Source organism: Podarcis muralis, chromosome 7 (genome assembly GCF_964188315.1).
Source record: "Podarcis muralis chromosome 7, rPodMur119.hap1.1, whole genome shotgun sequence".
Lineage (NCBI taxonomy): Eukaryota > Metazoa > Chordata > Lepidosauria > Squamata > Lacertidae > Podarcis > Podarcis muralis.
In genome coordinates, this window is record NC_135661.1 from 89,808,032 (window position 1) to 89,834,284 (window position 26,253).

General features: G+C 49.2%; 1 protein-coding gene across 1 annotated transcript; it reads left to right on the forward strand.

The window, feature by feature from the left end:
* The first annotated feature begins 12,351 nt into the window (after nt 1-12,351).
* Nucleotides 12,352-25,074, forward strand: LOC114603103 (mRNA decay activator protein ZFP36L2-B-like). Its single transcript, XM_028741849.2, has 2 exons — nt 12,352-12,511; nt 21,148-25,074. Exons 1-2 carry the CDS (start codon nt 12,458-12,460, stop codon nt 22,024-22,026), a joined length of 933 nt encoding a protein of 310 aa, XP_028597682.2. The 5' UTR covers nt 12,352-12,457; the 3' UTR covers nt 22,027-25,074.
* Nucleotides 25,075-26,253: the final 1,179 nt, after the last annotated feature.

Genomic DNA, 26,253 nt, shown 5'->3' on the forward strand with positions numbered 1-26,253 from the left:
CGCCCGATGAAAACAGGGACATCCTAGCCCGCAATCCTTTCATTTATTTATATCCTGTCTGTGGGATACAGACACAAGGACACAAACAAAGCAATGTCTTCCGTCTGTAACGTATAACCCGTCGTTGTCCCAAAATTTCAGAGGGAGAAAACCCAGGCCCTATTTTCCAAAGACGGTCTGAGATTTACAGAAGTCGTCCCGGTCTATGATTTGATCCTGGAATGTCCCGCTTTTCCATAGGAAGTCACTGTTTTCATCTGAGAAATGCTGGAGGGTATGGAGTTATGTGACCCCCCTGAGCCAAGGAGATCAGTAACTATATAACCTTTAGAAGGCAGCTGAAGGCAGCCCTGTAGAGGGAAGTTTTATATACAGTGGTGCCTCGCAAGACGAAATTAATTCGTTCCGCGAGTTTTGTCGTCTTGCGATTTTTTTCGTCTTGCGAAGCACGGTGTCGGGAAAGTTTTGGAAAAGCTTCAAAAATCACCAAAGTCTTAAAAAACCTCAAAAAAGGCTACCACACCGCGTGCTATGAGTTGCTCCTCGAAGTCAAGTCGCAACTGTATTAACGGTGTTAAGAAAAAGGAAAAAGGAGACGTTTCCGTCTTGCGAAGCAAGCCCTTAGGGAAAATCGTCTTGCGAAGCAGCTCAAAAGAGTTTTTTGTCTTGCGAGGCATTCGTCTTGCGAGGTACCACTGTATGTTGGAAGCCTCCCAGAGTGGCAAGGGCAACCTAGTCAAATGGGCAGGGTATAAATAATAAAGTTGTTGTTGTTGTTGTTGCTGTTATGAAATAGGATGCTAATAATAATAATAATAATAATTTATTATTTATACCCCGCCCATCTGGCTGGGTTTCCCCAGCCGCACTGGGCGGCTTACAACAGAATATTAAAATACAATAACCTATTAAACATCTTCCCTAAACAGCAGTGGCGTAGCGTGGGGGTGCAGGGGGGGGCCGGCCGCACCGGGCGCAACATCTGGGGTTAGGGCAAATCCACGGGTTAGGGGGTGCAAATCCACAGGTTAGGGGGCGCAAATCCATGGGTTAGGGGGCGCAAATTACTTGCCTTGCCCCAGGTGCTGACAACCCACGCTACGCCGCTGCTAAACAGGGCTGCCTTCAGATGTCTTTTCAAAGTCTGGTAGCTGTTCTTCTCTTTGACTGGTAGTTGTTCTTCTCTTTGACATCTGGTGGGAGGGCATTCCACAGGGCGGGTGCCACCACCAAGAAGGCCCTCTGCCTGGTTCCCTGTAACTTCGCTTCTCACAGGGAGGGAACCACCAGAAGGCCCTCGGAGCTGGACCTCAGAGTCCGGGCAGAATGATGGGGGTGAAGACGCTCCTTCAGGTATACTGGATCGAGGCTGTTTAGGGCTTTAAAGGTCAACACCAACACTTTGAATTGTGCTCGGAAACGCCCTGGGAGCCAATGTAGGTCTTTCAGGACGACTGTTATATGGTCTCGGCGGCCACTCCCAGTCACCTGTCTGGCTGCCGCATTCTGGATTAGTTGAAGTTTCCGGGTCACCTTCAGAGGTAGCCCCACGCAGAGCGCATTGCAGTAGTCCAAGCGGGAGATAACCAGAGCATGCACCACTCTGGCAAGACAGTCTGCGGGCAGGGAGGGTCTCATCCTGCGTACCAGATGGAGCTGGGAGACAGCTGCCCTGGACACAGAATGGACCTGCACCTCCATGGACAGCTGTGAGTCCAAAATGACTCCCAGGCTGCGCACCTGGTCCTTCAGGGGCACAGTTGCCCCATTCAGGACCAGGGAGTCCTCCACACCCGCCCGCCTTGTCCCCCCAAAGCAGTCCTTCTGTCTTGTCAGGATTCAACCTCAATCTGTTAGCCGCCATCCATCCTCCAACCGCCTCCAGACACTCACATGTGCATCAATATTTGCATCGGAGAAATATTGCCTCAACATTAGACCCATTTGCAAGGTATGTGCACCTTGGGCGACCAGCCTGCTAGTCAGGGCGATCACCTCCGCTTCTATTGCAAACAGGCAAAATGGAGGGAGAGAAGAGAGGGAGATGGGCCTGTCTTTGGCAAGGAGCGTAAGCGGGGAGGGCAAGGCGCCCTGGAGAAGAGGAAGGGAAAGATTACGGGCTGGGGGGTTGTTCACTGCCTTCTCCAGGTGCCTCCTGTTGGCATTGCCCACGAAACAGCCGTTGGGCTGTGTGGGTTTTTGGGGAGAACCGCTATGGGGCCGTTTGGCTGTGTCAGTCAGCCCTTCGTCCTCTGCTCAGGAAGCGCAGCCACCTCCTGGACCGCACAGCAGGCGGTGGTGGAAGAAGAAGCCATGGGTTCGAGTCCTAACCTCTGGAGTAGGAGAAAACAAGTTTGCTCCACCTTCCATGTGATAACCCTTGAAATATTTGAAGATGGCTGTCATATCTCTTCTCAGTCACCTTTTTTCCAGGCTCAACATACCCAGCTCCTTCAACCGTTCCTCATCAGGCTTGGCTTCCAAGCCCTTGATCCTCTTGGTTGCCCTCCTCTGCACACGTTTCAACTTGTCAACATCCTTCCTAAACTGCGTGCCCAGAATTGGACACAGGATTCCAGTTTTGGTCTGATCAAGGCAGAATAGAGCAGTACTATGACTTCCCTTGATCTGGACTCTATAATTCCTTTTGGTGCAGCCTAGAATAGCATTCCTCCCCAAAGCAAAAAGGAGTTGAGATCTGATTCCTTCCTTCCTTCCTTCCTTCCTTCCTTCCTTCCTTCCTTCCTTCCTTCCTTCCTTTCTCTCTCTCTCTCTTTGACAGGGCTCCTGGGCCTTTAATAACCTGCTGGATTTTGCTACATCATGTAGTTCCTAAGGACACAGGAGCCTCGCTGGAAATAAAAGTTGGCACCCTTAAGGCAGCCCCATTCATCCCCTACCCTGACTAACTCCAAACAGTCCTGCAACGTTCAAGGCAAAAATGATCCAAGGTGTTGCACAAGCTGAGGTTCTGCAAAATGTTTCTGCGGAACGTGATGCCTGAGTTTCCAAGGTTACCCAAGCGTTGTTAGGAAACACTTGCCAAATATCAGGGCTGGAACCTAACATTCACCCAGCGTTTAATACACACACACACACACACACACACCTACACACAAATGTGAATTTCAGACCACAGCTGAATTTTGATATTTGACTATCCACGAGAAAAACAATCAATATAGAAATTCTCCTCCCAATTTACATTGGGTTTTATATATATATATATAGGTAGGTTTTATTTTATTTTATTTTTATCTTATCTTTTGGAAATGTACATCCGGTTTTTCCCCCTTTGATTTTTTGGGGGGCCCCCAAGAGAGTGGGGCCCTAAGGTAGAGCTTGTTTAGCTTATACGTAAATCGGGCAATGATAACCTGGGACAGAGAAGAGGAGCGGGTGCTTTTACAGACGCAACGCTGAGGCCTTTGCAGGACCCAGTGGGGGCGTCGGTGTGAAACGGAGGCAGGCGCGTTCCGGATGCCTGTGTTGCCTGGAGTGTGACTGTGCGAACACCCGGCGTGTGGCTGGCAGGCAGGAAGGGCTTCAACCGTGGCCGAGGCAAAGCATTATATAAGCACACCTTGATGGGAGAGGTCTCAGCCGCAAGGGGAAAATGTGAGAGCGACGAAGAAATTGCAGAAGCATGTGAGGAGCAGGGTAGCTTAAAGGTCTTGCAAGCAGAGCTCGGCGAGGCATCTGCCGCAGATCTAACCACTAGGCCTCATGCTCATTTCAAGACCTACACTGGCTCCCAGTACGTTTCTGAGCACAGTTCAAAGTATTGGTGCTGACCTTGAAAGTCCTAAACGGCCTCGGTCCAGTATACCTGAAGGAGCGTCTCCACCTCCATCATTCTGCCCGGACACTGAGGTCCAGCTCTGAGGGCCTTCTGGCGGTTCCCTCCCTGCGAGAAGCCAAGTTACAGGGAACCAGGCAGAGGGCCTTCTCGGTGGTGGCACCCGCCCTGTGGAATGCCCTCCCATCAGATGTCAAAGAGATAAACAACAACCAGACTTCCAGAAGACATCTGAAGGCAGCCCTGTTTAGGGAAGCTTTTAATGTTTGATGTATTACGGTATTATTATTTTTTTTGCTGGAAGCCGCCCAGAGTGGCTGGGGGAGCCCAGCCAGATGGGCGGGGTATCAATAATAAATTATTATTATTATTACCTCCCCGCTCTCCCCTCCCCGGACGCTCCGCCTGGCGCACTCCACTGCTTGGCGCCTTGGCTTGATGCGCCACTACGCCGAATGGTTAAGATGGCCTTGGACGGCCACAAGCCTTCTAACAATGCGACCCAATGCAAAAAATATGACTTTGAAACAAGCCACTTTGTGTTGAATCAAGTGATATTCGACACCCTATTTGCATATAATAGCATGCAATGAAATTAACTCTCGCAATGCCAGCAAAGAATAACGAAGCAGAATTTTGCTTCCAACAATAAATAGTTGCTGAATTAGAATCAGTAAAAATATCAGCGCTCTGGCTTTTCCTCGGATCATACAAATCTTTCACCTTTTCCTAAATATGACTACAAAGGTAAGGTAAAGGTTAAGAGACCCCTCAGCATTAGGTCTAGTCGTGGCCGACTCTGGGGTTGCGGCGCTCATCTCGCTTTACTGGCCGAGGGAGCCGCCGTTTGTCCACAGTTTTTCCGGGTCATGTGGCCAGCAGGACTAAGCCGCTTCTGGCAAACCAGAGCAGCGCACGGAAACGCCGTTTACCTTCCCGCCGGAGCAGTACCTATTTATCTACTTGCACTTTGATGTGCTTTCGAACTGCTAGGTTGGCAGGAGCAGGGACCGAGCAACGGGAGCTCACCCCGTCGCGGGGATTCGAACTGCTGACCTTCTGATCGGCAAGTCCTAGGCTCTGTGGTTTAACCTACAGCACCACCCGCGTCCCGACAACAAAGGTACGACCCAATTGCGGCATAAAAGACCACAATACATTAAAAACAAGAGTAAAAAAAGAATTGAGCAACAAAGTAACATAACTTATGAACTTATTGCTTTAGAATTAATTTTTAAAAATCACTTTGCCCTCTGCTGATGAAATCCTTGGGGCTGCACAGAAACCCATTTTATTGTTCATCCGTGGTGCTCATTCTATAGCTTTAGGCGCCGGGAAAATCTGTAGCCTTTTGGCCTCTAACAATCCGTAGCCTTTTAGAAGTGGGTAGGATGTTTTCAACGTACCCCTGTTCCTCTTGGTTTTAATGCATTTAAGAGGGGTTGTGTTTCCGTTTGCTTGTTTGGATGTGAGCGGGTTTGAGTTGCCATGGGCAAGATAAAGGAAATAGGCAATTTGATAAATAACTATATTGATAATTTGCGCTCCTGGCGCTATCTGTTTTGCAGCCTGGCCACATCTTACAGATGCCCCTCAATTGTCCTGAAAAACACGGGACATCCTGTGGTTTGGCACGAGAACATGGTGGCCACTTTGGGTGCTGCGATCTTGCCCCCCCCCCCCAAAGAAGTTGGGGGGCGCAATCAGTGCTGGATTTACGTATAAGCTAAACAAGCTAGAGCTTAGGGCCCCACTCTCTTGGGGACCCTCCAAAAAAATTAAAGGAAAACAAACTGGATGTACTTTTCCAAAATATAAGATAAAAAGTAAAAAAATAAGATAAAACCTACATGCAGCAAGAGTGCTTTGTGTTGTGTAGGCCCCTATAGTGTAAGAAAGGGGCCCCGCCTGCTAGCCTGCTCCCTAAAATATCACTGGTTTGCTCATTTCTATAGGAACTTTTATTTTATTTTATTGCCAAATGCCAATGTGTTTGCATTATTAAGTTTGTTATGAATAAAAAATCATTTTAAAATCATTTAAAGGTAAAGGGACCCCTGACCATTAGGTCCAGTCGTGGATGACTCTGGGGTTGCGGCGCTCATCTCGCTTTACTGGCCAAGGGAGCCGGCATACAGCTTCCGGGTCATGTGGCCAGCAGGACTAAGCCCCTTCTGGCGAACCAGAGCAGTGCACGGAAACGCCGTTTACCTTCCCGCCGGAGCAGTACCTATTTATCTACTTACACTTTGACGTGCTTTCGAACTGCTAGGTGGGCAGGAGCTGCGACAGAGCAATGGGCGCTCACCCCATCATGGGGATTCGAACCGCCAACCTTCTGATCAGCAAGTCCTAGGCCCTGTGGCTTAACCCACAGCGCCACCCGTGTCCCTCATTTTAAGTTAGAGCTTAATAATTATTTCACTATTAATAGACTTCTTCTTAATTGTATTTCACCATTAATAGACTTCTTCATTGTATATCAGTTCAACAATTACTTTGAGAAAATACACATTTCGTGATGTGCAAATGGCTAGAGATACCTATGAGGTCCATAAATTACCGTTCTAGCAGATACAGAATCCAACACAACAAACAGTGGCAATTTGTTGTTGACAAAGGACAGCTGGACACAGAAAGGGCCCCATTACCTTCAGGAGCTGAGGGCCTCATCAAACTTAAATCTGGCCCTGGGTGCAATCTTGCACAACACCCCAAAACACATGTTTTGGAGTGGCAACCCCCCAAAAAAGTGTATTTGGGGGTTGTGATCCCGTGCGAGTCGCAGGACTTCTGTGGGAGTGCAGCCCCAGAAGATCGAGTCCTGTTTTTCGCCTCTCCGTGTTGGCAGACCGCCTTCCTAGCAGCTGGAGCAGCAGGTGTTCTCAATGCTGCCTGCCTGCCCTCAAGGGTCCCGATCCCCGCACAACTCTCAGCCACTGCAGGACCCTGAGCTCTGTTGAGAAAGTACAACAAGTAACTACAGCCATACCTCAAAAGTCGAGCGGAATCCGTTCCGGAAGTCCGTTTGACTTCCAAAACATTCGGAAATCAAGGCGCAGCTTCCGATTGGCTGCAGGAAGCTCCTGCAGCCAATCAGAAGCTGCGGTACCCATGCTGAACACATAGCTGTCAACTTACAGATTTGAAAATAAGGGACCAGCAGCCAAAATAAGGGATCAACAATTACTTTGATAGAATACATATTTTGTTGCGTGCAAATGGCTTTAGATACCTATTAGGTCCATAAATTACCATATCGCATATATTCAACACACAAAAACAGCAACAATTTGTTGTTGACAAAGGACAGCTGGATAGAGAAAGGGCCCCATTACCTTCAGTAGCTTATTTAAGGGACATCATCAATAAGGGACAGCAGTGGGACATGGCGCTGGGATAAGGGACTGTCCCGCTAAATAAGGGACGCTTGACAGCTATGACTGGGCATTCAGGTTCCAAAGAACATTCGCAAACCGGAACACTCACTTCCGGATTTGTGGCATTCATGAGCCAAAATGTATGACTTAATAATAATAATAATAAATAATAAATTTTATTTATACCCCGCCCTCCCCGGCCAGAGCTGGGCTCAGGGTGGCTAACACCAGTAAAATTACAGTAAAAACATAATAGGGGAAAAAACCAATTTTAAATACCGGTTAAAATGCAATTTAAAATGCAGCCTCATTTGAAAAGTAGCCCATAGATCAAAACCATAAGGGGAGGGAAACATAAGGGTCAGACCGAGTCCAAACCAAAGGCCAGGCGGAATAGCTCTGTCTTGGAGGCCCTGCGGAAAGATGTCAAGTCCCGCAGGGTCCTGGTCTCTTGTGACAGAGCGTTCCACCAAGTCGGGGCCAGTACTGAAAAGGCCCTGGCCCTAGTTGAGACCAATCTAACCACCTTGTGACCTGGGACCTCCAAGGTGTTGTCATTTGTGGACCTTAAGGTCCTCCACGGGGCATACCAGGAGAGGCGGTCCCATAGATACGAAGGTCCTAAGCCGCGTAGGGCTTTAAAGGTCAAATCCAGCACCTTGAACCTGACCCTGTACTCCAGCAGGAGCCAGTGCAGCTGGTAAAGCACTGGATGAATGTGATCCTGTGGCAAAGACCCCGTAAGGAGCCTCGTTGCAGCATTCTGCACCCGCTGGAGTTTCTGGGGCAGCTTCAAGGGCAGCCCCGCGTAGAGCGAGTTACAGTAGTCAAGCCTGGAGGCGACCGTCGTGTGGATCACTGTGGCCAGATCAGGGCGGGAAAGGTAAGGGACCAACTTCTTGATACGGCGGAGATGGAAAAATGCCACCTTTGCTGTGGCTCCATGGAAAGAGAGGCGTCAAAGGTTACACCCAAGGAGTTTGACTTCCCACTGTACATAAATAACTTCCCCTACCCCATATTCCCCACTTTTGTAGTGCTGCAGGAATGCCCCTCCAGAGAGACTCTCCCACAAGGAGAGGTTTTCAGTTTAGAGAAAAGTGAGCCGAAGTACAGAAAATTTTGTACGGCGTCAAGAAAGCAGGCGGAGAAAACGTTCTCCTCCCTTTCTTGCAATGCTAGAACTCGTAGACATCTAATGAAGGCGAAAGTGGGAAGAATCAGGACGGGTAACAGAAAATCCTGCATGCAGGACATAGTTGACTTGTGGAACTCACTGCCACAAGAGGCAGGGATGGCTGCCGACTGGGACGGCTTTAGGGTTGGACAAATTCATGGAGGAGGAGAGGGCTATGGATGGATACCAGGCTGCGATCGGAAGCAGTAATGCTTCTGAATTCGAGTTGCTGGAATCTGCAAGAGCGGCGAGGGCTCTTATGGGGAGAGTCTTGCTTGCAGATTTCCCTTTGCGGCATCCGGTCAGCCCCCATAAAAACAGGATGCTGGACTACGTGGGCCATTGGCCAGTATGAATCCAGAGTACAGAGCTAGGGTAAAACCAGCAACCACAGTTCTTTCTACTGTAGGTGATTTCAGCAATCTGTCCTCAAGGTTTATTCATTGGTTATTGATTCAGTTCGAAAGCACATAAAAGTGCAAGTAGATAAATAGGTACCGCTCCGGCGGGAAGGTAAAGGGCGTTTCCATGTGCTTCTCTGGTTCGCCAGAAGGGGCTTAGTCCTGCTGGCCACATGACCCGGAAGCTGTACGCCAGCTCCCTCGGCCAGTAAAGCGAGATGAGCGCCGCAACCCCAGAGTCGTCCGCGACTGGACCTAATGGTCAGGGGTCCCTTTATTGATGGGTTGCACTGATTCCATTTACATCTAATAATAATAATAATAATAATAATAATAATAATAATAATAATAATATATTTATACCCCGCCCATCTGACAGGGTTTCCCCAGCTACTCTGGGTGGCTCCCAACAGAATATTGAAAACACAATAAAATATCAAACCTTAAAAACTTCTCTACACAGGGCTGCTTTCAGATGTCTTCTAAACATCAGGTAGTTGTTCATCTCTTTGACATCTGGTGGGAGGGCGTTCCACAGGGCGGGCGCCACCACCGAAAAGGCCCTCTGCCTGGTTCCCTGTAACCTCACTTCTCACAATGAGGGAACCGCCAGAAGGCCCTCAGAGCTGGACCTCAGTGTCCGGGCTGAACGATGGGGGTGAAGACGCTCCTTCCGGTATACTTCTTCTCCAAGGAGCGCAATGTGATGGGCATCATTCTCCCCTGCCTCACGTAATTGCCAAAACAACAGCCCTGTGAGGTAGGTTAGGCTGAGAGGCCACAACTGGCCCAGTCTGGCCCAGTGATGAGCAGAGTACAGGGGATTCGAACCCAGGCCTAAGTCCAACGCTCTAACTGCTGCACCAGACCGGCTATGAAAAGAGATAAAACATCACATAAACAATAGTAAAAAACCCATTACAGTGGTACCTCTGGTTAAGTACTTAATTTGTTCCGGAGGTCCATACTTAACCTGAAACTGTTCTTAACCTGAGGTACCACTTTAGCTAATGGGGCCTCCTGCTGCCGCCGCACCACTGGAGCACGATTTCTGTTCTCATCCTGAAGCAAAGTTCTTAATCTGAGGTACTATTTCTGGGTTAGCGGAATGTGTAACCTGAAGCATCTGTAACCTGAAGCGTATGTAACCTGAGGTACCACTGTACTTGGTTAGATTAGCTGCTGCCCACCCTGCTCACTGCTCAGCTGCGGGTGAGCTACCCATTTCTGCTTTGCTACGTTGGGTCCTATGGCCAACACTGATGCCGAAATCCAGCATCGCCAGAGCTCTGCAAGTTTGGATTTCTCCCGATTGAAGTGCAGAGTGTTTGAGGACCAGGACATTCACAGGGAAACCAAAATGCTTGTTTACAAAGCTATTGCACTACCAACCTTCCTGTATGCTTGTGAAACACGGACCACTTATAATCATAGAATCCTAGAGTTGAAATAGACCAAGGGCCATGGAGTCCAACCCCCTGCCAAGCAGGAAACACCATCAGAGCACTCCTGACATATGGTTGTCAAGCCTCTGCTTAAAGACCTCCAAAGAAGGAGACTCCACCACACTCCTTGGCAGCAAATTCCACTGTCGAACAGCTCTTACTGTCAGGAAGTTCTTCCTAATGTTTAGGTGGAATCTTCTTTCTTGTAGTTTGGATCCATTGCTCCGTGTCCGCTTCTCTGGAGCAGCAGAAAACAACCTTTCTCCCTCCTCTAAGTGACATCCTTTTATATATTTGAACATGACTATCATATCACCCCTTAACCTCCTCTTCTCCAGGCTAAACATGCCCAGCTCCCTTAGCCGTTCCTCATAAGGCATCGTTTCCAGGCCTTTGACCATTTTGGTTGCCCTCCTCTGGACACGTTCCAGTTTGTCAGTGTCCTTCTTGAACTGTGGGGCCCAGAACTGGACACAGTACTCCAGGTGAGGTCTGACCAGAGCAGAATACAGTGGCACTATTACTTCCCTTGATCTAGATGCTATACTCCTATTGATGCAGCCCAGAATTGCATTGGCTTTTTTAGCTGCCGCGTCACACTGTTGGCTCATGTCAAGTTTGTGGTCAACCAAGACTCCTAGATCCTTTTCACATGTACTGCTCTCAAGCCATCAACAGTGTCTCCAAAAAATTTGACACATCACTTGGGAAGACAGGTGAACTAATACCGGTGTACTGGAAGAAGCAAAGATCACCAGTGTTGAAGCGACGATTCTTCAACATCAACTTCATTGGACTGGTCATGTTGGGCGGATGCCTGATGATCGTCTTCCAAAGCAACTACAGTGGTACCTCAGGTTAAGAACTTAATTTGTTCCAGAGGTCTGTTCTTAACCTAAAACTGTTCTTAACCTGAAGCACCACTTTAGCTAATGGGGCCTCCTGCTGCCGCCGCGCCGCTGAAGCATGATTTCTGTTCTCATCCTGAAGCAAAGTTCTTAACCTGAGGTAATATTTCTGGGTTAGCGGAGTCTGTAACCTGAAGCGTATGTAACCCGAGGTACCACTGTACTCTATTCCGAACTTAAAAATGGAAGCCTAATGCTGGTTTAAAGAGGTTGAAAGACTGTCTCAAGGCAAATCTTAAAAAATGTAGTATAAAGGTAAAGGTACCCCTGCCCGTACGGGCCAGTCTTAACAGACTCTGGGGTTGTGCGCCCATCTCACTCAAGAGGCCGGGGGCCAGCGCTGTCCGCAGACACTTCTGGGTCACGTGGCCAGCATGACAAGCTGCATCTGGCGAGCCAGCGCAGCACACGGAACGCCGTTTACCTTCCCGCTAGTAAGCGGTCCCTATTTATCTACTTGCACCCGGGGGTGCTTTCGAACTGCTAGGTTGGCAGGCGCTGGGACCGAGCAACGGGAGCGCACCCCGCCGCGGGGATTCGAACCGCCGACCTTTCGATCGGCAAGTCCTAGGCGCTGAGGCTTTAACCCACAGCGCCACCCGCGTCCCGAACAATTGGGCTGCGAGTGCTCCAGCTGGAGAACAGCCTTGACCAAAGGTGTCATGGGCTTTGAAGACACTCGAACTCAGGACGCAAGGGAGAAACGCGCTAAGAGGAAGGCACGCTTGGCAAATCCACACCGGGATCAACTCTCACCCGGAAACCAATGTCCCCACTGTGGAAGGACGTGTGGATCCAGAATTGGCCTCCACAGTCACTTACGGACTCATTGTTAAAACCGTGTTCATGGAAGACAATCTTACTTGGCTACGAGGGATCGCCAAAGAAGAGGAAGAGGAAGAGGAAGAGGAAGAAGACCCATTTCTGCTGCACCAAGAGTTCTGCATAGCTCTGAAGCCTACACCTCTTCCTTTGATTGAAAAGCACAGCTCCAGTTAAGGAGCCCAGGTGCTTTGCTGCTCTTGTGCAAAAAGACCTTCCACAGGTATTCATTCCTCTTTCTCCATCCTGTTCCTTTTCTCGCCCCCCTCCCTTTCCATCCCTCCATCCCACCAGATTGTTAGCTCCCTTCTTTGCCTGGGACTCTCCCGCCCTGCCCTCCCCGCCTATGCCCCGCCCACTCTGGACCAGGAGGCGTGGCTCTCCCCCCCACCCCCCAAATCTGAGATGGGAGGCAGGCGGCTTTTAAAAGAGCCGCTTCAGGGCTTTCTGGGTTTTAATCGGTTCTCCCTGGCGGGGAGGAGGGTGGGCGGTTTTTTAAGAGCCAGACGCTTCCTGGAGGAGAAGATGCCCTCGTATTTCCTGAGCCCATTCCAGGAGCTGGATGATGCTCTCTGCAAGGTAAGGGGTGTGTTTGTAGGATGCTGGAGTTGTTCTTAGCTGCTGGACTTTCCCAGAAGTTCAGGAAAAGCGCTTTTCTGCCGGTTTATTTTTAGCCTTGCAACTTCCTCGTGTTGCTTAAGCCTCTGCAAACTCACTGCCCCTTTTTTAGCTACCAGAAACCTTGGTAGTTAAAATTAGGGGGGGCAGGAGAAGGCAGAGAGTACTCTGAAAAGTCATTTAAAACAGTTGTTGTTTTGTTTTGTTTTGTTTTGTTTTGTTTTGTTTTGTTTTGTTTTGTTTTGTTTTGTTTTGTTTTGTTTTGTTTTGTTTTGTTTTGTTTGCTGAGGGACTCTGCCCCTATTTCTATGGAAGCTATCAAAGTGTTTTAAGGAAACTGCAGCAAACTCTTTCCCTCTCCAGCTGTAACTTCGCTTGCAAAAAATAAAATAAAATAAAACCTCCAATTTGGAAGTTACTGGGCCAGATCGACAGGTCCCGACTTCACTCAGCGTTGTCTAAGAATGCAAGGATACCCCAAAAGTCTTCTGCTTTCTCCTGAGCTGCTTGCTTGGTGCATGGAGCGAGCTTTCTGGATCACTGGATCCCATCACCATCTGTTATGTATGTCGAAGGAATCCGCTCTCCTCTGGAGAGACTTCCTGGTTGCAGGGGGCAGGCGCCACTGAAAAAACTGACCCATCGCTTTGGGCCTTTATACTGAGGGGATTTTTTGCTGCAGTTATTTTTAATCCACCTGTTTTTTCTTCATCAAACCGTCTTCTCCTCCTGCCTTGCATTCTCTCTCTCTTCTCTCTCAGCATCCCATTTGCAGGGTTCCCTTTGGGGTGCGTATAAAGCAGTGCCTGGGTGTTAAATGGGGAGTTTTTGAGTTTTGGCAAGGGCTCCCTACCTCCCCATAATTTGAGCCTTGGCTGAGCCCCAGGCGGTATGTCTCTGTTCTGCTGGGGCCCTGAATTCGAATCGAGGTCTGCTTTTAGATGATGCTTCCTTCCTGCAAAGGTGAAGGAGACTTTGCCCCGTGAAAGGGAGGGAGAGATTCTGCACATTGCCTGCAAAATGGAGACGCACTAGGGGTGTTGTGGACGTCATGCTGTGCCTGGACTTCATATCCCAGAAGTCCTTGCTGCTGGAGGGTGCCACGTTGGCTATGGTGCCTGACCGCATGTGAACTGGGGCAGCATCCTGCTGTGTTGTCTGGTGCTGAGTCCCAAGTCAGGGTGCACAGTTAGATATCCAGAGAGGTTCCCTGTTTGAATCTAGCTTCTGCTGTGAACATGCTGGAAGGCCTTGGAGACAGAGATTCCCCCGCCTGGTTCTTGCCCATCGGGTAATCGTGCTGGCATACCTTACAGGGTTGTTTGTAAGGTAGAGATGGGGAAGCCTCAGGGGGTCAACATCAATCTTGTTTCCTGGAACGTGTCCAGAGGAGGGCAACCAAAATGGTCAAAGGCCTGGAAACGATGCCTTATGAGGAACGGCTAAGGGAGCTGGGCATGTTTAGCCTGGAGAAGAGGAGGTTAAGGGGTGATATGATAGCCATGTTCAAATATAGAAAAGGATGTCACATAGAGGAGGGAGAAAGGTTGTTTTCTGCTGCTCCAGAGAAGCGGACACGGAGCAATGGATCCAAACTACAAGAAAGAAGATTCCACCGAAACATTCAGAAGAACTTCCTGACAGTAAGAGCTGTTTGACAGTGGAATTTGCTGCCAAGGAGTGTGGTGGAGTCTCCGTCTTCGGAGGTCTTTAAGCAGAGGCTTGACAACCATATGTCAGGAGTGCTCTGATGGTGTTTCCTGCTTGGCAGGGGGTTGGACTCGATGGCCCTTGGGGTCTATTCCAACTCTAGGATTCTATGATTCCCGCTTAAAACCAAATATTGAACACAGCTGCGTGTATAATTTTGTGTGTTTAGGAAAAATAAGAACCTAGCAAGTTTTTCCAAGTTAGTTAACAGTTTGCCTGAAGGGCAGCTTCTAAGTAGAGATGTAAAAGCCCCTTTTTGCCTACAAGAATTGGAGACCCTTTGGGACATCAATGCCCCGCTTAGTCTTTGATGTGCTTGCAGAAATAAAGAGGTTATGGGTGCTTGCAAGTATTATACAGTGGTCTGCAACTGGTGGGTCGGGACCCCTTCCCGGGTCACGGCCTGATCCAAGGTGCAATTCTCCACCAGCCCTACACCCATGCAAATACAGTGGTACCTCGGGTTAAGTACTTAATTCGTTCCGGAGGTCCGTTCTTAACCTGAAACTGCTTTTAACCTGAAGCACTACTTTAGCTAATGGGACCTCCCACTGCCGCCGCATGATTTCTGTTCCCATCCTGAAGCAAAGTTCTTAACCTGAAGCACTATTTCTGGGTTAGCGGTGTCTGTAACCTGAAGCGTCTATAACCTGAAGTGCATGTAACCTCATGTACCATTGTATATGGTAAAAGAGTGAGCAATTGGTCCCCAAATACGCATTAAAGGTGGGCCCTGCAACTGTAAAATGTTGGGGGTCTGCCGGGTTAGAACGCCTGGCTGCAAGTTTGGTTCAAAGCTGTCAACTTTTCCTTTTTCTTGCGAGGAATCCTATTCGGAATAATGGAATTTCACATTGAAAAAAGGGAAAAGTTGACAGCTATGCTTCAGTCGGTCAGGGCATTGCTGCTAATGTTGTATACAAAGCAATGTCCAAGTTGCAATGAGAGAGAGAGAGAGAGAAGCGAAGTAAAAAACAACAACCCCCAAACACACCATTTATCTTGTGCCTAATCGAGAGTTCTTAACGTACAGGAAATATTAGTAACATAGGAAGGAAGGTTTGTGGTTTGGCCTCCCCGGTTGGGGTGCAAGTTGGGCTGGAGGTGTTTACATGTGATGGTATTCGGAATCGAGTGTGGAAATTTCCATCACAATTGGCGGTGACTCTAGGGAGCCATTGTGGTGAGACTTTTGTTCCCGCTGCCCTGTCTGTTTCCCTGGCAACCCCGAGTATTGACCTGTAGCATATGGTCCTCCCTTGTGGGATAAAAGCCACTATTCAGACCAGGATTTGCATCTTAGGGGCATCTGGAGGTACTTGCGGTGGTGGCTGGTACCTGCTGGACAGAGCAGGGTGATGTCTGTGTTGAGGGCCGAAGCGTTTCACACGCCATGCGGGCGCTCGCCCCCCAATAAGGTGCAAAAAGAGTAAGGAACTGGGTTTCGCCCATGCAGAGAGAGAGATCCCAAAGGAGAACTCTGCTGGATCACAGCAACAGCCCATCTAAATAATAATAATAATTTATTATTTATACCCCACCCATCTGGCTGGGCTTCCCTAGCCACTCTGGGCGGCTTCCAACACAATATTAAAATACAGTAATGCATCAAATGTTAAAAGCTTCCCTAAACAGGGCTGCCTGTGTCTTCTAAAACAGTGTCTTCTAAATGTCTGGTAGTTGTTTTTCTCTTTGACATCTGGTGGGAGGGTGTTCCACAGGGCGGGCGCCACCACCGAGAAGGCCCTCTGCCTGGTTCCCTGTAACTTGGCTTCTCGCAGGGAGGGAACCGCCTGAAGGCCCTCGGAGCTGGACCTCAGTGTCCGGGCAGAATGATGGGGGTGGAGACGCTCCTTCAGGTCTACTGGACCGAGGCCATTGAGGGCTTTCAAGGTCAGCACCAACACTTTGATTTGTGCTCGGAAACGTACTGGGAGCCAATGTAGGTCTTTCAAGACTGGTGTTATGTGGTCTCGGCGGCCGCTCCCAGTCCCCAGTCTAGCTACTGCATTCTGGATTAGTTGTAGTTTCCAGGTCACCTTCAAAGTTAGCCCCACTAGAGCGCATGGCAGGAGTCCAAGCGAGAGATAACCAGAGCATGCACCACTCTGGTGAGTCAGTCTGCGGGCAGGGAGGGTCTCATCCTGCGTACCAGATGGAGCTGTTAAACAGCTGCCCTGGACACAGAATTGACCTGCGCCTCCATGGACAGGTGTGAGTCCAGAATGACTCCCAGGCTGCACACCTGGTCCTTCAGGGGCCCAGTTACCCCATTCAGGACCAGGGAGTCTAGTCCAGCAAGCACCCTGTTCTCACAGTTTCCTAGGGGAACTATAGAAATCTGGATAGACTGCCCCTGCAGCTGGAGGTTCCAGAAGAGCATCAGAAGAGCGGGGCTGCCAGATCAACCCAATGGCCTGTCTAGTCCAGGGTCCTGTTCTCTGTGGCCAAGCAGATGCCCACTGTGGGAAACCTGCAGGCAGGACCCGAGTGCGAGAGCAACTCTCCCCTCTTGCAGCTTTCAGCAGCTGGTAAGGTAAAGGTAAAGGTACCCCTGCCCGTACGGGCCAGTCTTGCCAAACTCTAGGGTTGTGCGCCCATCTCACTCTATAGGCCGGGGGCCAGCGCTGTCCGCAGACACTTCCGGGTCACGTGGCCAGCGTGACAAGCTGCATCTGGCGAGCCAGCGCAGCACACGGAACGCCGTTTACCTTCCCGCTAGTAAGCGGTCCCTATTTATCTACTTGCACCCGGGGGTGCTTTCGAACTGCTAGGTTGGCAGGCGCTGGGACCGAGCAACGGGAGCGCACCCTGCCGCAGGGATTCGAACCGCCGACCTTTCGATCGGCAAGTCCTAGGCGCTGAGGCTTTAACCCACAGCGCCACCCGCGTCAGCAGCTGGTACCCAGACGCATTACTGCCTTCAAATGCGGACACAGTGCATAGCCATTATAGCTTGCTGCCATCAACAGCCCTCTCCTCCTCTAATCCTCTTCTAGAGCCATCCAATTTGGTGACCATCCCGTTCATCTGTGGCAGGGAGTTCCATAGTTTAACCATGTGCTGAGTCAAGAGGGTAAAGGTGAAGGAACCCCTGACCATTAGGTCCAGTTGTGACCGACTCTGGGGTTGCGGCGCTCATCTGGCTTTATTGGCCAAGGGAACTGACGTACAGCTTCCGGGTCATGTGGCCAGCATGACTAAGCCGCTTCTGGCGAACCAGAGCAGCGCGCAAAAACGCTGTTTACCTTCCTGCTGGAGTGGTACCTATTTATCTACTTGCACTTTGACGTGCTTTCGAACTGCTAGGTTGGCAGGAGCAGGGACCGAGCAAGGGGAGCTCACCCTGTCGCAGGGATTCGAACCGCAACCTTCTGATCGGCAAGTTCTAGGCTCTGTGGTTTAGACCACAGCGCCACCCGCGTCCCAGTAACCACTGGAAGAAGAAGAAGAAGAAGAAGAAGAAGAAGAAGAAGAAGAAGAAGTTGTTTATTATTTATACCCTGCACATCTGGTTGGTTAACCCAGTCACTCTGGGCGGCTTACAGCATTTCTAAAAACATTAGAAAAATCAAGCGTTAAAAACCTCCCGATACAGGACTGCTTTCAGACGCCTTCTAAAAGTTGTGTAGTTCTTTATCTCCTTGACTTCTGAAGCGAGGGTGCCACTACCGAGAAGGCCTTCTGCCTGGCTCCCTGTAACTTCGCTTCTCGCAGTGAGGGAACTGCCAGAAGACCAGAAGTTGCAGAGGGCCTTCTCGGTGGTGGCGCCCCCCCCTGTGGAACACCCTCCCATCAGATGTCAAGGAAATAAACAACTATTTTACTTTTAAAAGACAACTGAAGGCAGCCCTGTTTAGGGAAGTTGTTAATGTCTGACACTGTATTGTTTTTAATATTCGGTTGGAGGGCGCCCAGAGAGGCTGGGAAAACCCAGCCAGATGGGCGGAGTAAAAATAAATAAATTATTATTATTATTATTATTATTATTATTATTATTATTATTATTATTATTATTATTTTATTAGACCTGTACCTGGGGTATTTCGAACACTGCCAGGGAGCGAAACATTAAAATGCCTCTGCTGCCCCTTGGCCACACTGGTTGCTGTGAACGATGGGAGCTGAAGTCCATCAATATTTGGAGGGTCTCGCATTCCTCCCCCTTGATTTCAAGGCTCCTTCACTGGGTGCCCTCCTCAGGCGCTGGGCCAGGCAGGTGTCATCCGCCCAGCGGCCAGATGGAGATCCATTTAGTTAATCGCATCCTCTGGGGCGAGCTGCCTCCGTCCGAGCGATTTGCAGAGGGAGAGTGCGGCCACAAGCTTGTCCCTCATGGGGGAAACCCAGGGAGGGCTCAGAGCGGCTGGCCTGGGCTTAGACGTCGCCGGATTGCACAGAGAGCTCAAAACAATTAGCCCACGGGGAGGACGAGTCGGCCGGCAAATCGCTTCCTCCTCTGCGTCACTTGGCGCGAGAGAGCAGCCCTGGTCCCTGGAGGTCAAGCGTTGAAAACGAGAGAACTCTTTGCCTGCAGAGAAGTGTGGAAGTCGTAGTTGCATCAGGGACTTGCATGGAATTATAGAATCGTAGAAATGTGGGGTTGGAAGGGACCCCAAGGGACATCTAGTCCAACCCGCTGCAATGCAGGAATCTCAGCTCAAGCATCCATGACAGATGGCCACCCAACCTCTGCTTAGAAACCTCCATGGGAGGAGAGTCCACAACCTCACGAGGGAGACTGTTCCACAGCTCTTACTGTCAGAAAGTTTTTCCGAGTGTTTAGTCGGATTCTACTTTCTTGTAACTTGAAGCCATGGGTTCGAGTCCTACCCTCCAGAGCAGGAGAAAACAAGCTTGCTCCCTCTTTCATGTGACGGCCCTTGAGATATTTGAAGATGGCCATCATATCTCCTCTCAGTCTCCTCTTTTCCAGGCTAATCAGTACGTTTCTGAACAGAAGTCAAAATGTGGGTGTTGACCTTTAAAGCCCTAAATGGCCTCAGTCCTGTATACCCGAAGGAGCGTCTCCACCCCCATCATTCAGCCTGGATACTGAGGTCTAGATCCGAGGGCCTTCTGGCGGTTCCCTCATTGCGAAAAGTGAGGTTACAGGGAACCAGGCATAGGGCCTTCTCGGTGGTGGCGCCCTCCCATCAGATGCAAAGGAAATAAACAACTGACTTTTAGAAGATACAGGGACGTTTTTAATGTTTAATGCTGTATTGTGTTTTTAACATTCAGTTGGGAGCTGCCCAGGCTCGCCTGGTACCTTCATTACTTATCTTCAGCTGCCAGGTGAAAACCTTCCTTCTTAACCAGGCCTGTGGCTTTTCCCATCTATGGCCTTTTAGAGTGAGTGGGATGTCTTGATTCCTGCATTGCAGGCGGTTGGACTAGATGACCCTTGAGGTCCCTTCCAACTCTACAATTCTATTATTCTCTCTCCCCTGGCTTTAATGTAATGTATTTCTCGCTCCATAAGACGCACCTAGTTTTTAGAGGAGGAAAACAAGAAAAAAAATATTCTGAATGAAACAGTGGGTGTATGATTTTTGTGGTTCATGCTGTGGCCACAGACATGCGATCTGATGGTGAATTTGGGGTGACCCAATGCAAAAATCCTGAGGATCAATGTGGATCCGTGCTTTGCAACCACATTTTTGCGCCATTGCGGCCACACGCAACAGTGGGTGCGTGATTTTTTGGGTGCAGGCTGTAGCCATGGACATGCTATGTGATCTGATGGTGAATTTGGGGTGACCCAATGCAAAAATCCTGAGGATCCATGGGCTTTTACCTCCCTCTCCCAGGCAGCCTCCTTTATCGTAGCATCCCTTATCTCTCTTCCAATCCCACCGATCAGCTGCTTCCTTTCAACACTCCCTTCCCTCTTGTTTGCCTTAGTGTCTTTTCCTTAGCTGGGGCAGTTTTTTGCTCCTCCTTTTCTTCTAATTTCTCTCCTCATTGCTTTAGTCTTCCTCTTTCCCCCCTTTGCAAGTTTGCTGTCTTTACCTCCCCCACCCATCCCAGGCTGCCTCCTTTATCTCTAGCATCCCTTATCTCCCTCCCAATCGCTTGCCGATCAGCGGCTTCGTTTCAACACCCCCTTCCCTCTTTCAAAAAACAAAACAAAACCATGATCTGCTTTTTGCCCCTGGGCAATTCGGCTCCAGCGACCACGCATTCGCTCCATAAGATGCACAGACATTTCCCCTTGTTAGGAAGAAAAAAGTGTGTCACATGGAGTGAAAAATACGGTAAGTTATGTTTGGGTTTTCCATTTTTCTGTACATCGCTTTGAGTTGCCTGTGACCAAAAAAACCAGCGACTGGCAGATGAAGATGATGGAGTTTATGGAGCTGGCTGATCTCACCGGGAGAATTCGCGACCAGAAAGAAGAGGAACATCAAGAAGACTGGAAGAAATTTAAAGACTATTTGAATAAATATTGTAATATTAAAGATATGTAACCACTTGAAAGAAACAATTAGGCCTAGGATTAAACTGGAATTAAATTTATAAATAAGAAAATGTACGATAAGGAAGATTATGTAATATGAATAGGACTGTGATATGGTCTTTTGAAACACTGATATTGGAAACTGCTACATATAATTACTAAGAATTTTGGATGGAAGAGATTGAAGGAAGTCAAATACTATGTTTAAGAAGATGAATGGTACTTAATTTTAATTAATTAAGTGGTAATATGCTGTATGTATCTTTTTTCTCTTTTCTCTTTTATTCTTTGTTTTTATTATTGTTAATTTTTTTTTTTACTATGTTTATCTACTGAAAATAATAAATATTATTTGGAAAAACAAACAAGCCAGCGACTGATAAATTCAGTTCTCATAATATTCTCCCAATTCCCTCTTTCGTAGACGTTCCTGAGCCTGAACCTGAACGAGGACGACAACAGCCCGGATGCCAGGCGTTTCCTCCGCTTCCAACGCACCTTCTCTGCCTGCCCTGTCACCCTCTCGGCTTCCAGCTTCGAAGGAACCGGCTGTGCAGTGCACCCGGCCGACACCGTCACTCCCCATGCCACCGCGGCCGGTCCGAGCGACCCAGCGTGGCCCCTCCAGCAGCCGTGGGGCCGGGACTCTGAGCTGCCGCCCACGTCCCTCCAGCGCATCCCCTTCCGGGCGGACCGCTCAACCAGCCTGATCGAGGGCTGCTGCCGCGGCGACACCAAGCCGCCCTCGTCCCGCTACAAGACGGAGCTGTGCCGCACCTTTGAGGAGAGTGGCGTCTGCAAGTACGGGGCCAAGTGCCAGTTTGCCCACGGCGTGGCTGAGCTGCGGGGCCTCAGCCGCCACCCCAAGTACAAGACGGAGCCTTGCCGCACCTTCCACACCTCGGGCATCTGCCCCTACGGCGCACGCTGCCACTTCATCCACAACGCAGAGGAGCGCCGCGTGCCGCCCCCGCGGGCACCCTTGCCGACTCGCCACTGCCCCGCCGCTGACCCCCTGCCTGTGGGCCCCCGCCTTCCGGAGACCTCCTTCCCTCGCGACGCCCTGAGCCAGCCGACTCTCGCCTGCCCCCTCCGTGCCGCCGGAGCCACTCGGGGTTCCCTGTCCTGCCCCTTCGCCTTCCCAGCCCTACTGACGCTGCAGAAGAGCCTTTCCGCCGACTCCCTCTCCGACCAGGAAGACTCCGGGAGTTCGGGGGGCAGCAGTGGATCAGAATCCCCGGGGCTGGGCCCGCTGGGCCGCCGGCTGCCCATCTTCAGCCAGATCTCCGTGTCCGACGACTGAAGGGGCGTTTCGAGGTTGGGAGGAGAAACTGAGCATGGAGAGAAAGATGCGAGATTTCCCTTGTCCGCTCCCAGAGAGAGCTGGAGGCAGCTAGGAACCTCTGCTCTTTGTGTGTGGACGCCCACCTGACTTTCTGCCTCTGCTTAAATAGGTTCGCTAGGTTTCTGCATCGATTCAAAAACCTCATTGACCTGTTTATCCAGAGGCAACCGTGTGTGTTTTTGTATGCTGTTGGGGGGCGAGAGGTGTGTCCTTCTCAGACCACTTCCAGCGCTCTTAAAAACGGTCTGGTTTCTCTTGATATCCTGAGTTGTTTGGGAAGACTCTTTTTTTATCCTGTCAATGATTTTATTTTATTTTATTGTTTGATAAAAAAAACTGACGTTTCTCAAGCAATGGACTGAGATGAACAACTTCTGCTGATTTTCTCTGCTTGAAGGAGGGATCAAGGAAATTATATGCAGAGTGAGAAGGACGTGGAACCACGAGAACAGGCGACGTCCTGCTTGCTGCGATAGTTTTACAGAGAGTGGCCAGGGACATGTGGGAAGTCTGGAGCAAAGCCGACTCCATGGAACGTGGCGAGATTTTTTGTGGCATCCAGAAGGGTGTTGTTTTCTGCCAGGCTACTCACATTTTCTCAGGGTCTCCTCCCCCAACTTGGTGCTCATATGTTGGACTACGACTCCCATTATCCGTAGTCATCACTGCACATGGCTGGGAATTGCAGTCCAAAACTTCTGGCATGGGCACCAAGTTGGGGAAATCTGGCTTAGGGCCTTGGCAAAAAAAATATATTGTGACCCGTGAATTATGGGGTTCTGTTTCTGACTCCAAAAGATTTGCATAACTTTTTTCCGATACCGTTGTGATGTATTCAACCAAATCCTACACAGAGTAGACCCACTAGCATTCAGGGACCTAAGTCAGCCGTGTTCCTTATCTCCAGTTGGTCTCCTCTGTGTAGCGCTAGCATTGGATAGGGCCCTGAATGTTGGCTCCTGTCTCCATGCGAGAAGGAGCCGACAAATCTGCAGCTACTTGTGCTTTTTTGTCTTTTTGAAGCTGCAATATGGAAAAACTTAATTTTGGTGGTTGCCTTCCCCACCCCCACCCCCAAAAAAAAGCCTTAAGCAAGGGCTTTCCTTTGTGTTTTTTCAGCTGAGGATCTGGCGACATGGAAAAAGGGAAAGCCAAGAACTTTCTGACTATGGGCAGGAAAGCTGGAGGGTGAAACTGACAGAATGAAAAACTTAAACTGACAAATACTCGCCTGCCAAGATCAAGATCTCTCTCTCTCTCTCTCTCTCTCTCTCTCTTTCTGTCTTTACTGAGGGGGTGGGAGAAATGGGAGAGAAGACCTCAAAAACTGACCAGACGCCGAAAGCATTTTTTAATTTTTAAGGGAGCGGCGGCGCATTGGAATCGGAACTCTTCCCACAAATTTGAGCCCTTAGAGGAAAGAATGTTGGATGTTTCTGAATGGCCGGGTGGGTGGGGAGAAGAGATTGTATTAACGGCGGGTTTCGCATTTTCTCAGGCCAAACACCCAAGTGCTTCTTAATTTATTCATTTTTGCAGAGCAGGTTGGGAAGAAGATGAGTTGGGTCCAAGGACGGAGGCCGCTGGGCAGTGCCAACTGGGATTTTCCCATCAGCCCTTGCGGGGTCTGATGGGAGATGCTGTCCCAAACATCTGGAGGGACCCCAGATTGCGTCTTGGGCTGGCCCTCCGGTTTTTGCAACGGAAACAGCAGCCCTTGGCATTCTTCTTTCCATGGCAAGCGTGTGGCTTGCTTGGAAACTCTCGGTCGCACAAGTATGTCAACACAACACTGGTTTTTTGGGCTCATGCCTGGGTCTCTCGAGTGTTACCTGATAAAAAAGATCTAGAAAACAGTGTCTGCAGACTAAAAAATGGGTTGAGAGGGGTTCCCCTTTACGCCTCTGCCCCGATGCAAACGACAGAGTCCTGCTAAAACCTCGTTTTCCCTCAGAAAGTGGGTTGAGATCTGTCTTTTGAAACTGCCTTCAAGTCTCCAAGATTGAGGGGGGGGGAGATGGGGGGGGGTCGTTGTCTGTCTCCTGCATTAATTCGCTCATCCCCTTATTGCACAGCCGGTCTTCTTAAAGAGTCAGGCCACCTGTGCCCTTCACAATAATGCTTTTGTAGTGGGGACAGGATTAGCCCCCAAGTTTGTGTGTGTGTTTTAAAAAAAGATATTCTCTTCAGTTGTTTTGAAGAAAGTGTGGTATTTCCCCCACAGGGACAACGACGACGACTTCTTTTTCCCCTTTAAAATATAAGGGGGAATTTTGCAGGTTCGGATTACGTTGCATGGAACAGGAGGAAAGGAAGGGTTTCCGTTCTCGAATTCCCTTTCAATCTCTATTTGTGCGCGAAAGAGGGTTCTCAGAATTTTTTCAGGAGATTGGTGAGCGAATTGCACCTCTCCTAACCGAGCTAATATTTTTGTGCACCGGAAAACAATCCTTAATCTCGTGCTAGTTTTGCAGCTCATTCTTCCAAGGAATGTTTGATGTGTGGAGCACAGGAACACATGGTGTCGCCTGAGATTTCGGGCGATTCCTACCTACACAAGTTCTGTGTATGGAGAAAGCATATCAGGAGATAAACTGTCTCCAGGGAGGGGAAATCCAGGATAGAGAACCTCGGAACTGGCAAAACTCCACCATGAATCCTTAATATATTGTAAGCTATTTATTGCATCCTTTTAAAAAAATATATATGAAGGTTATTTCTGATATTTGGAACCAAATATTATTTTTTTCTCCTTTTTATAGAAGTGCGTAAAAGGTTCTTAGTTTATCTGCTAACTTTAAAAATTGAAAAAGCCAACGTCTGCCTTAATTTGGTGTGTGTCGGGGGAATATTCAGTATTAACTTATTGCTTGTTTGTGTCTTTTTATTTATAGAGTTGTCTCCCTTTCGTTAACGGGTTTCTGTGTTAATCAGAACGACTTTTAAAATGGATGCGTCTGCATTTCCGGTTTGATCCTGTCGTAATAAAGTCTGTCTTATTTTAAACTCTCTCGTCTTGATTTTTTTTTTTTTTAAAAAAATAAAAACCTCACTCTGAACCTGCTAGAACCTACCAGGGTGCTCTGGCAGACTTGAAGGTAAATGTGGGTGAACTTTGAGTTCCACGTACATGGATAAAATATTTTCTACGTTTTTAGCTTTTCTTCTTTTTTTAGCTGCATCTTCGGGTTTTCATTTGCAAAGCCGCCTTGAGTCTGGGCTAAGCTTAAAGGCAGGATAGAAATGTAAATGATAATGAATTAAGAAGCCTCAACATTCTTCGATCAAATCCAAGCCTGGGAGGGTCGGGTCTCGTGCAAGGCAAGGATCTCACCTGCGTTGAATTTGTGCAAACCTCCCAGAAAATAACCCTCTTTTTTCGCCTCCAGCCACACTGTAAAATCTTTTTCTGCATTTTCTCCAGGGCTGGCTGGCTGCTTCTTTGAATGCATAACAGATGTTCGGGGCTTTGCAGCGAGTTTTCCCAGCGATCCATCTTCCTGCCCTGCCTCCCCCTTTCTTGCGAGAACAAAAGGCGTGCTTCCTTTATTTTATTTTTAAAGGAAGAATCGCCGTCCCCTGTGATGTCGGGATGCCCAGAGATTCTCAACCCCCCCCCCGGCTCGCCTTTCTGCCCCCACAAAAGTGCACAGCCTTACGGGAATGGCCCCAGATCACAAAAGCCCCACAGGAAGCCTGGGAGAGGAGGGGTTCAACAGATCGACCCACCCTAAAACACCCTCACCCTAGACTACTGATCCCCGTAAGCAGGGCTGAATCGCCCGGGCTCACTGCTATCCCAGAGATGAAAAAGAAGCTTAATAATAATAATTTATTATTTATACCCCGCCCATCTGGCTGAGTTTCCCCAACCACTCTGGGTGGCTTCCAAAAAAGTATTAAAATACGGTAATACATCAAACATTAAAAGCTTCCCTAAACAGGGCTGCCTTCAGATGCCTTCAAAAAGTCTGGTAGTTGTTTATCTCTTTGGCATCTGCTGGGAGGGCGTTCCACAGGGCGGGTGCCACCACCGAGAAGGCCCTCTGCCTGGTTCCCTGTAACTTGGCTTCTTGCAGGGAGGGAACTGCCAGAAGGCCCTCGGCGCTGGACCTCAGTGTCCGGGCTGAACGATGGAGGTGGAGATGCTCCTTCAGGTCTACTGGACCGAGGCCGTTTAGGGCT

Bases quoted from the DNA above. Each gene is read 5' to 3' on its own strand.
- LOC114603103 (XM_028741849.2), top strand. From the start codon at position 12,458: ATGCCCTCGTATTTCCTGAGCCCATTCCAGGAGCTGGATGATGCTCTC. The intron at 12,512-21,147 runs GTAAGGGGTGTG...CCTCTTTCGTAG, and splicing joins TGGATGATGCTCTCTGCAAG to ACGTTCCTGAGCCTGAACCT.